A 12048-nucleotide genomic window follows, 5' to 3' on the forward strand; every position below is an offset into this window, starting at 1 on the left:
TGACTTGAACATGTCTGCTGAGAGTATCCATTCTCAAAAGTGAAGAGGAGGCATAGCTACGAGAGGTAACAATTACTGAACATTGGTCTAACTTCTCTTTACAAATGATACTAGTAGCTAATGAAGACTGTCTGAGTTGTTCACTTAGTTCATCCCAACCATCAAAGATTATCAGTAATCCTTCTCCATCCCTCACCTCAAACCATTCAGGTACATTTTTATATCTATTAAGTTGATGCAGAAATAGGTCAGTTAGTGTAGTAGCTGTAGCTATCTTGCTATTCCTTAATGGACAGTAAAGTACCAAGTCATACTGTTCGTGTACAAGCGTTCCATTAGACCACATATTTAACAGTTTATGACAGAGTGTGGTCTTGCCAATACCAGGAGGACCGTCTATTACTACTCTGAGAGACAGAGAACTATATGTGGGTTGGAGGACATCTTCAACACTTATCCCTTTGTTTTCAGTTAGTTTAACTGTTTTATCAACTTTTCCTCTTAACAGATGCCAAGCTGATTCTGCTTGTGAACTGGAGTCTTGTTTTTCTATTAGTGCTAGTCTTCCAAAGAAATCTCTTCCAATTCTTGGTGGCCAGTCTGTAGCAACAATAGGTTGGTGTTTGTAGTGTTGTCTCATATTGTCAGCATATCCTTGAACATCATCAGGTATTGAACTAATGGGTTTAGCTACATCAGACTGACCTATTGATCAAGCAAGATTGATAAAAACAATGTATACACATCAAGTGACTTTTTTACCTCTTATATTAGTAACTGGTGCATTAGATGTATCATCAACTGGTGATGGTAGCACAGTATGTGAACTGACATTATCAGGTATAGACTGACCTATTAATGTATTGAGATATGGCTACTATTGGTCACTGCACACACTTGCATTTATTATGCATTGACATTGATTTAGTATCTTACCTATATATGCCAGAAGGTTAGATTTTGCTTTGCCCAGTTGATCCGGATAATCATTACAAAGTTTTAATAATGTATCCCAATTAACATCTTTATCAGTATCAAACCACCTCTCAAATACAACAATAAGATTGGTAGTTGCTGCTTCTGGTATTGGCATCAGATCAGACACCTTTACATTCAATCCAGCCCCTATTAGCATGCAATGGGTAGCGGAAGGAGTAAATATCATTGTAACTGCTGCCATATTAAGCTCTTTGCCTGTAAAGAAAATTTTTGTAACTTTTCTAGTACTAAAATGATTATACTACAATTATTGTTTACCAGTCATAGGGTCTGCAGGATTAGTAGTGTATATATTGGCCATCACAGCTATATCTTCTGTAGGATCTGTCACTTTGTCTTCAATAGTTCTAGCTAGTTCATTTTCTTTACATTGTTTCAAAGCATTAATGACATCTCTCCATGATGCTGTAGGATTAACTTGTAACCATTTCTTATGTAATGCCTCCATCCTGAGGTAAGAGCTTCCTTTTGTTTTAATTATATCAACATCAAGTTGTGTTATCCCACCAGGAAGGGAAAGAGCAAATGGTTCCCAATCATTAAGTGGTTCGAGATATTTTGCAAATAAGTCACCAGTTGGTTGATCATCAATCATAGGACCAGGATTGAGTTCAACATCTCCTGATAAGAGGAGGTGGAGAAGTAAAGCCAAATAGTAGATCAGGTCAGAGCTATTTCCAATAGTAGCTATAAACAAGACTAATGACTGGAGGCAGTGGATCATAACAGTAACAGTAATTATACCTATTGTAAATACACAGTATGATAATATTATATACTGTTAGTTTGTTTACCAGTTGGAGGAATAAAATTGAGCTTCATATATCTTAATAAAGATAAAAGAAGAGAAACAATAAGGGACAGAGCTGCTGGCAGTTTAGATGTCTTCTCTCCTGTAGTATTGCCTGACTTGCTGACTACTGCAGCTTTGAATGACTGAGAGTGGCGGCCATTAGCTGGTCTACTGGAGGCAGCTTGACAGTAGTTCCACAGTCCAATACTTGCTCTCCATTGAGAGACATCAATCATCTTGTACTATAGTATGGAGGACAATGAGAGAATTAGGTAACTTAAGGTGTAGCTATTTCAGTGATCACTTACACCACAATAACGAAAGAAGGACTTTAAAGACAAAACCTTTTCTATAAAAAAGCACAATGTTCACTTGAATGGCTAACCACAAGCTAGAGGAAGTCCAGGTCTGTTATAATAACATTCATGTGATTGATGACATACAATATGTAACCTAATGCCAGAAATAGTATCATTGCTATCAATGATGAGGCTCCTTTGTTGCACATAGCTGCTATTTACATAGGTTTAAGTCATCTTGGTACCACTAATAGTAGTTTTTGTTATAGCTTGAAAATTGAAAGTATTACACATAATGTCCTTAATAATGTTCACCAGGAAACAGTAAAGGGTGTATTGCAAAATACAGTATGTGCTAAGTTAGTAACATTCACAAGTGTAAAAAGGAACAATTTTTGCAGTACTATAGCAGGTCAGATTAACAGTATAAAGGATGGGTGTATATTCAGGGCACAAGAAAAGTGGGTGTATGTGTAACTGAACTACATTGTATCATTGAATTATATTCATGGATCATTATCAATGCCATGTGAGAAGTATCTGGGGACTAACCGTGATCTATGAATACAATATGAGTCATTAGTATAACAACTGAATTTTTTAATCTGAAGCATCAACAAAATGTAGGATGAAACTTAAGTTAATAGACATTCATGTAATAAATTATTATTATACTGAACTTATGAATTATGTTCCATGTTCATTTCATACTAATGTAGCTACATTTACATAACAATTATTATCAATGTATAGTTAGCTTATTGTTCACTTCCTTCTCATATAAGTTCTCTCTCCTCCTCCTGGTTGTACTCTTCTCTTTGTATTTGACTCAAGCTTTGGCAGATCAACTTCCTTCAGCAGTGTCTCTACACGTTTCTATGAGGGGCTTTAATTAGAACACTAATAAAGACTAATTTCTTACATTTAAAAAGTTTAATCTTAGTTTTCTCTTAAGTCTGTCTCTTGCTAGTCATTGGAGAAGGACGGCCATCTATAAATAAATATTGGTAATTTTGGCTGTCATAACAAAGGTCTCATGAAAACTTTAATGGCAATACTATACTACTATTATCAAAAAAATTTGGTAATTATTATGTACTCTTGCTAAAACTTAAAAGAAAATGAAAAAATATTTGGTAGCATATGGGGCAGATTATCATTCATGATTGCCCATAATTGTATGTATTTACCCTTCAAATTACAGTATTAGATATTAAAGTGTCATTCATAATACTTACCCACATAAGACCAGTCAGGAATATCAGTCAATGGAGCATATGATGTCATGTACATGTACAAGATATAGCTACCCATCCCAAATATTAACAATAAAATTAATATTAATAATAGAAATAGCTTTTTACTTTTCTCTCCAGTTTCCTCCCACCACAGCCAGTCCCCCTGTGTGTATCCTAGCAGTATTGACTAGCGAGATAAACTGGGGGGAAGTCCTCAGCGCTTTGATACTGGCGGCCATTTTACCACAGGCGAGCACGTGGTTTTAGTATACGGAGTCTGTTTCTACTCTGTATCAGGTGTTATACAGAGATAGTAGAGAAAGATGTCTTCTTCAAGAGCCTCATCTAGACTGCAACTGTGAGAAAAAAATGGAGGAATATATTTAAATGTTTCTCTACCCTTCCTCTCTCTCTCTCTCTTCTCCTTTACTTTTCTCTTTATGTAGTATCTCTACTGATGAATGTTTCTGTTTAGTGCCCACCTCTGGTAACATTGATTAAGTGTTGGAGATTATGAAATTTGACTGTCAACTGCAATTAGTGGGTGGAGTATGAGAACTTGTAGCATGGAAATAATAATAATAATAATAATAATAATAACAAAATTAGTTGCTTTGTAATGGTCATATTGAACATGTGACGAGTGAAATAAAATAAAATTGTTAATTACACAACTTTTTACATATTAATGCATGTACATATTAATCATCATCATTATTTATTTATTTTTATTTTTAAATTAATAGATAGAAGTAAAGTGTCAGCTATTAATGGAGAGAGGAGGGACTGTCAGTTATTAACTGGATTAATTAGATTATTAGGAGGTAAAAGAAGTCATGTGACCTCTTTTAATTAATAATTACTGGTACTATTATAATCCACCACTGTTGTAGAAAGTTTGAGCTGATTTAAACTGATAATTTTGAGTTTAAAAAATAATGAATCAATCTTTAAAAAATACCCAAGGCTAAAAGCCCATGATTTTTTCTGAAAAATGGCTCCGAAATCACCCCAAATTTTTATTACATTTTTTGATACATATTTCATTACTTCTCTCCCCCCTCTCTCTCCTTCAGGTCCTTATTTATTAATTGGTACTCAGCACAGGTTGGTAGGTATCATTAACGGAAACAAGATATATCACATGACTCATTATGATGTCATACCATTTGTTAAGAGCACACTCCATTTAACACAATCACAGGTTAGAGATATACACATGTACATGGACATATTCTCTTTCTTTTCCTATTTATGTATTGTATTTAGTGACAGTGTATTATATTGAGGAGCAATTTTTTGTTGTTTTGAGTTGAGTCTATTATATTATATTTTACCACAACAAGGACATACATGTGTATGTACATGTACAGTATATACATACATGTATTGATGTAAAGTGCTAATTACATTTAATTTTCACTTTAAGGATTACACCTCCATTTAATGGACAGCACCAGTGTACCAATTACATTCCTTAAAATAACCTCCACATAAAGGACATCTCTGTATAACAGAGACACTTTCTTGACCCAAAGTGTCCATTATATGGAGGCAAGTCTGTACATGTATACTTTGTATATGTATTTTATGTACTTGTATCATGTTTACATGTGCATGTACTTTTTTCTCCCCCCTCCTTCTCTCGCTCTATAGGAAAGGGATAATCGTGTCTACCTACCCATATAGAAAAAAACCAGGGTTGTAGCATGATTGTGGCAGCCTTGCAACAACTTGGTTGTCACTACCTGGTCACAACAAAAATTAAAATTCTCTGCTTTCTTTCTTTTTTGAGAAAAAAACCTCAAGTTGATATTTTTACGGGAAATTTTGGTTTGGCAAATCGGCAAATTTTGGTGATTGGTGAATTTTGATTTGGTAAATTTGTGGCCACGTGCCATTGAGCATGTGTATAATGGCTCAAAATGGCGGATGTTAATTTTGGTAAATGGCTATGAAAACGCCAAATTTGCCAAATTTAATTCCCTCCAAAATTTCTGCTGTACAGTATAATGATGAATTAGTAATCCAACAAAAGCGACATGTACTTTTGTCAATTATAGTCACATATATTACAAGTTACCATGTGACTGTCACATGATCACTGACCTGTATTGACATCTGCTTGTTGGTTGAGACTTTTTGCCTCTTCTCTTCATCAATTATAATTAATGTTAATCACTTCTAATATAATGATTGAGTAAGCTGGAGACAAAAAAGAGCAAAATCATGAGGAGACTCAAATAAATCCTAAAAATAAAAAGAAATTAAACTTGTACACATGTAATGTACGTGTATATTATGCACATGTAGCAATAATACATGTACATGTATTAATTCAGAAATCTACAAAAATTATACCCCCTGCTGATTATTATAATTTTTAACTCCCCTCCCCCCAAGGAAATACCGTATACTGGTTTATTTTCGCAGTGGAAAATTTTTGCAAATCTTGTATTTCTAAGATTTCGTGGAATCAATTTTTGCGAATTGCTTGCAGACTGCACTATGTAGCAATGGAGAGCAGAATTTTGCGGTGACAAATTTTTGCAAATGATCACCAAAACACAAAATTTGCAAAATTATTTTACCACAAAAATAAACCGGTATACGGTAATACCCATTATATACACATGTACAATTTGTGATGTGTGTACATGTACATATACTCACTGATTTGAAAGATGATAAAAAAGAACTCTTCAGGTCAACATGACACATACATGTCATACTCTTAATGGGATCAAATACACAGGAACTAATGGAATGAGAGAGAGATAGAGGGTTAATTAGTTAATATAGTAAGGTTAAATAGAAGAATTTAAAACATTAATGGGCTCAGCCCCTGAGCCACGCTATTATTGTGCTGTATGACCTTACCTGCTGCTAGAAAAGTCTTTGGATAACAGTTTAGTGTTATCCTGCTGACCGTTTGCTGCAAATAAGCTGCAGACTTGCTAATAGCCACCATTTTACTTCATTGTGACTACACCCGCTTTCAAATAAGATTAGGCTATTGAACTTTAATAATGGTTAGCTGTAGGGTTAATTGGTTAATATATTAAGGTTAATAAACTTTAATACACCTGCGATGAGGTCAGTTGGTTCTGGTTGTGATTCTTCTAATAAAAAAATGCAACTGTATCACTGTCACTGATTGATTAGCATCTGATACTGGAGTTAACCTACTCACAATAATGGAGGGGAATCACCACCTGCTAACACCATATAACACAAATTTTCAAGGGCTGTAAATTTTGCAAATTTGCCTTAAAAATCTATTTAAGGAATTTAAGTTTCGTGAATCTATGCCATTTGCCATCTTGTACAATAATTTGATTTTTGTGGAAGCAATTTTTGTAAATTTTGAAAAAATAGCAAAATCTGCAAAATTTACAGCCCTCAAAAACTTTGTGCTATACAGTATTATAAATTATACATTATGTACTGTACATGTACATGTACAGTCTCAGTTATTTTGTCCTGGTTTATGCTAATTTGTTTTTATCGAGAAACTGAGACTTTTAGTGACAAATTAATGTACAGGTGTTGCTTACAATATTGTTTACTTGTTTTCTCTTTTTGATAAATATTCTCTTCCACTTAATGGAGTATCATACTGTAAATACTGGAGAGACTAATAACAACAATAAAAAATTACAACAATAATAAATTATAACAACAACAATTACGTATTAATAATTACTTGATAAATGACACCAATTGGCTTCAATCTAAAGAAAAGAAAATAAGAAAAAGAATAAAAATGATACTATTATTATTAATAATAAATAATTATATTAATAATAAAGAATAACAATAATAAATAAATTTATTAATAAGAAATAAATGACATTTTATTATTATTGTTATTATCACTAATCTATACAGTTCAAGGCTTACTATTAGAAGTACACTATACCCTATTTGTGGAAATTTTTGAGGAGATAAATTTTTGCGAATGATGAATTTGCAGGACTTTGCAAGGCCAAATTTTAACGAGGCTGAATTTTCGCAAATTGTTTTGAAGTGCCACCATTTTGTAATAATTTAGAGAGTTAAACTAATTTTCGTGTGTTTTAAAATCACAATTGACCCCCTGTTTCACGAAATTCACAAAAATTTATCCCCTTAAATATTTCCACGTATAAGGTACCTTAAGGAGACAAATATTAGCATGTACTTATTTCAGCGATTTTCATGAAACTGACATTTGGCTGGTACTTAATTTAGCATTTTCGATCATTTGGTATTAATAACTTCTAGAGGAATTAAAGGGGCGAGCCTAAGCAAGCTATAGATTATGTGCTGTGATCTACATGTACAAGCAAGCAAAGCAATTGCACAAGTCTGAATACAGTAGATTTTGTTGCATTAATCTTGCTTACTAAATTGCTTCATCACTGACTCTGCAGCCATTAACATGTAAAGTTATCTTGCTTACAGTTAGAAGCAGTCACTGAACAAAGAAGATTGTCATCTGCTTTGTTAACCTAGGCTAACTGCTAGAGAAGTCTTTAGACAGCAGTTTAGTATTATCTTGCTGACCGTTTGCTGCAAATAAGCTCAGACTTGCCGACAGCCACCATTTTATTCATTGTGACCACACCCACTTTCAATGAAGAAATTAAAATTAGCGCGGACTTAAGTTAGCGATTTTTTTAAATTGCTAAAATTCGCTAAATTAAATACTTGCAAACAATTGTCTCCTTGAGGTATCTAGTACCTCCATAATAATTAGTGCATTAATTATTCGAGCACATCTACATTAAAATATGTACATGTACATGTATCTATACATCAGGTACCTCTCATTCTTTTCATCTGATCTTTTGAAAGGTTGCTGATTGTATTATGAATGTTAGTAGATCGTAAAAACTGAGTTTGTGGGTTCCTCTTAATGAAGTACCAATGAGTACCTGAGATTCAAAAAGACGTCTCACTGAAGGCCACCAGTAATAGTCTCTTGCTACCAGGCACTCCCTCTCTATCACTAGAGGGAGATAATAATAACAATAATGTCACCTACATTATGTACATGTACATGTATGTCAGGGTGTGGCAGAGGATGGAGTCATGAATGTAATTATTATGAATTACATCATGTACACGAAAATAACGGCATTTTATTTCAAAATTATTTATTCATTATAAAGACATTGCAATCATTAGGCGATCTGGTCAGCTTAGTATTGTTATTCATTTACCTTTACTAACACTTTATGCCTTATTCATGTAACACAATTACACTTTCTCACTTTGTTTAACACTATTATTACTCAATATGTACTGACACAGGCTTGCCTGAACAGAACATTCTAGAACTTATACACTTTATTCTACAATAGATCTTTGATTATTGTTGATTCAGTGTCTATATTTGTTGGTTATCGCTCTATCTTTGTCCTATTTGCTGACACTATACGTATACTGGTAAATCTATATCAGTGTAATACTCTATTTTAACTTGCTAGTTTGGGTTTCAGAATTAGCTCAAACAATTGTCAATATTATTTATAATTATAAAATTATATTAGAATATGAAAATACAATAATCATTTTAATAAACAACAAGTCGATTATTTCTATAATCACAAACATACAATACTCCGTTTTTATCAAAAGCTAATCCCCAAGGAACACTAAACTGATCAATATTACTTCCTTTACTTCCAAACTTACTAACAAGCACACCATCACTAGTGAAGACTGATAGACATTTATTGACATAGTCACTAACATACACTAGACCAGTAGCTGCAGTGTCTATTGTTATACCTATTGGCCAGAAAAGCTGTCCAGGACCAGATCCATCAGTACCAAACTGACCCACAAACTTTCCATCTGGAGAGAACTTCTGAATGCAATGATTATCATAATCGGCAACATACACTAATCCTTGACTGTCAATAGCAATGGCACATGGAGACTGAAACCGTCCATTAGCTGATCCTTGACTACCAAATGAATGAGAGAAGGTCAGATCAGGATTCAAGACTTGTATACATTGATTACCCCTATCAGCAATAAAAGCCTGTCCTGTTATAGGAGAAATGGCTATACCATGAGGATTATTGAATTTTAGTGGTCCACTGCCCTTCTTACCAACTGATGCTTTGCGGTATCCATCCATGCTTATCTTCTGGATCCTGTGATTATCAGATACAAGAATGAATTTGTCTGGAGTAATGGCTACACCACGGGGATATGAAAACTTGACATTACAAATTCCTCCTTTCCCTCCTAATGATTTCACTTTCTTTCCTTCTCTATCCAGTATTGTTACACAGTGGCCCCAATTCTCAGTTATTATAACATGATTATCATCACTTACAGCAACTCCAAGAGGACAATTAAGCTCAGTTATAGTACGTACTCGAGTGATGTTATCAAGGTAAGGATTGAAAGGGATGACTAGTGAGGTATCCTCAAGGTATACATCATATACTTGTACTTTTACTGTATGAGCGCCACGTATTGAAGGGTTACACTGTATCCTATACACTCCAGGATCAGTGCTGGTGATAGTGACTGTAGTCTGAATGGGTTGATCACCTTTACCAACTGGTACTAGACTACACCTCAGAGAAGAGAGGGGAACACACAAAAGACATGAATCTGGTGTCTCCATTGATAGTGAAAAGGTAACTGCTTTGCCAGCAGGTGCAATACGATCAATTTTCTTCACTCTACACTGCTTTAGTGCAGTAGTCCCTGAAATAATATCTCCAATGTGATGTAGTGATTTAGGATCTTTACTCAATACAAAATCACCTTTTTCCTTTGGATGCAACTCCTCTACATTGATCCCTGCAGTAACTTCACTCATACGCTCCATCATCTGTTTCTTACACCTTAGGACTTGTTCAGGACTGCCTGTTTTTAGGCTCTGTTCCACATAATCCTCAACATCCTCCAGAACACTCAAACTCATTTCTGCTGATTTTATTTGTTGTGACAGCACCTTTAGTTTATTATCAGTGACCCTCTTTGCCTGCTCAGTCAGTTTCCTCTCTGACTGACGAAGAACAACAATCATTTCCTCTACCATTTCATGTATTTCTTCTAAGACTCCTTCTCCTCTCTCTCTGATCTCACCCTCTCTCTCTGCTAGAGCAGACAGGACCTTCTTGAGTGCTTCCTTCTTTCCCTCAACTGGTGATAGACATTCTGTTAACTTTTGACAGTGTTGAGTATAACTGTCAGCGATTAAGTCGTATTCATGATGTTTGTGATTACGAGCTAAGCAGTGAGAACAGATCACTGCATCACATGTTTCACAGAATAGCTCCAAAGGTTTTCCATGATCACTACATGTGGCCTCTTGAGGATTTGATAAATCTGCTGTCTTCTTCATTAGACTGTACATCTCTTTGAGGTTGTGAAGGTGGAATGCTACAGAAAAGGCTCCTACTCCTTCTTCTGGTAATTCTGTACGATGATGACAAGTGGGACAAGAGAAGTAGAAGGTCTTATTTTTCTTATCCAGAGTAAATCCCTCCAGACAGTGCTGACAGAATGAGTGATGGCAGGGTAGGATCTTAGGGTTGGTATAGTGGTTAAGACACACAGGACAAGTGAGCTGTTCCTCCAGTTTAAGTCTGAGACCAGGAGAAGATGAAAATGGTTTGGTTGCTGTGTAAAGAAAAGAATAAAATTGTCTATGTAAAGCAAGAACAAAAAATGAAAAGAGATAAAGGTAGAAGATGGTAAATGAAAAGGAGCAAGAAGAAACAATAAGAAAATAAAGAAGCTGGAATGAACAAAATACAAAGTCTTAATGACCAGATGAAACAAGAAAACAATCTAAAGAAGGTGGAAGGAAGAGAGAAAGACTAGCTACATGTACACACAAAAAGTGGGCGATACTTTAAATATATTCAAAGATATTGTGACTAAAGGAAGTTATGATAGTACATAATGAATAGTGGCTTTACCATAGCAACCACTGTACCCAATGTACATGAACTTTATTACCTGCATTATGACGGATGTTCATGTAAGACATACATGTACATGTATAAATTCTAATTCCATGTAGTCTTTAATCTCAAGCAGAACATCATAATGTAGCTACAGTATTTTATACCTGGAGCTGGCTAATTGCAAAAATTTTTGATGATTAGAGAGTTTTAATTTGGCAAATCTTGTCATCATGTGCCATTGAGCATGTGCATAAATTATTCAAAATGGTGAGTTATTGGTTAATGGCTATTAATATACCAAATTTGGCAAAAATTCTCCTTCCTTTAAAATTACCAGCTATACAGTTTATCATATCAATAATCTCTATAGTATGACTGATTGTCAGGAGTAATAATAAGTAGAATATTAAAGAAGATAGATGGAGCAAGATATCACGAATTTGGAGTTTTTGTCCTGTCACAAAAACTACAATAGCAAAATTCATGTATCTTCATTGCCATGTGGTGTAGTTTGCAAGCTATTTAGAAAAAATTATAAAACCTTAATAGTGAAGGATTTGTGAGTGAAGTAAACCTGAGACTCAAAGAGACGTCTCACTGAAGGCCACCAGTAATAGTCTCTTACTACCAGATACTCCCTCTCTATCCCTACAATAATTAATACTATAATTATAATCAATAATAATTGTTACTGGAGAAGTAGTTTATGTGTAATATGTACATGTACATGTATGTCAAGGCGTGGCAGAGGGTGGAGTCATGTTTATAAATTACATACATGTACATAAAAATAA

The 12048-nt window shown here is 34.4% G+C and overlaps 2 protein-coding genes and 2 long non-coding RNA genes across 5 annotated transcripts; 1 reads left to right on the plus strand and 3 right to left on the minus strand.

Moving 5' to 3' along the window:
- Window positions 1-636: 636 nt before the first annotated feature.
- LOC109582550 (uncharacterized) lies at window positions 637-804 on the minus strand. The gene is made up of 2 exons (XR_002185146.1): window positions 763-804; window positions 637-705 (listed from the first exon to the last, which is right to left on the minus strand). It is a non-coding gene; the product is annotated as an uncharacterized LOC109582550 (long non-coding RNA).
- Window positions 805-877: 73 nt separating this feature from the next.
- Window positions 878-1599, minus strand: LOC109582541 (uncharacterized). The gene is made up of 2 exons (XM_019997287.1): window positions 1258-1599; window positions 878-1194 (listed from the first exon to the last, which is right to left on the minus strand). The coding sequence occupies exons 1-2, from the start codon at window positions 1592-1594 to the stop codon at window positions 878-880; spliced, it is 654 nt and encodes a 217-aa protein (XP_019852846.1). The 5' UTR covers window positions 1595-1599.
- A 1057-nt stretch (window positions 1600-2656) lies between these two features.
- On the minus strand, window positions 2657-6682 carry LOC109582553 (uncharacterized). Its single transcript, XR_002185148.1, has 7 exons — window positions 6210-6682; window positions 6003-6087; window positions 5439-5579; window positions 3760-3860; window positions 3456-3685; window positions 3014-3082; window positions 2657-2967 (listed from the first exon to the last, which is right to left on the minus strand). It is a non-coding gene; the product is annotated as an uncharacterized LOC109582553 (long non-coding RNA).
- On the plus strand, window positions 3840-5428 carry LOC109582551 (phosphatidylinositide phosphatase SAC1-A-like). 2 transcript variants are annotated; one of them, XM_019997293.1, is made up of 4 exons: window positions 3840-3873; window positions 4076-4153; window positions 4406-4533; window positions 4986-5428. In XM_019997293.1, exons 1-4 carry the CDS (start codon window positions 3843-3845, stop codon window positions 5016-5018), a joined length of 270 nt encoding a protein of 89 aa, XP_019852852.1. In that variant the 5' UTR covers window positions 3840-3842; the 3' UTR covers window positions 5019-5428. The 2 variants fall into 2 exon arrangements, with proteins under 2 accessions (XP_019852852.1, XP_019852851.1); XM_019997292.1 differs by lacking the exon at window positions 3840-3873 and having other exon boundaries at window positions 3910-4153.
- Window positions 6683-12048: the final 5366 nt, after the last annotated feature.

This window comes from Amphimedon queenslandica, unplaced genomic scaffold, assembly GCF_000090795.2.
Source record: "Amphimedon queenslandica unplaced genomic scaffold, v1.1 AMPQUscaffold_13377, whole genome shotgun sequence".
In the NCBI taxonomy this organism is placed as follows: Eukaryota; Metazoa; Porifera; class Demospongiae; order Haplosclerida; family Niphatidae; genus Amphimedon; species Amphimedon queenslandica.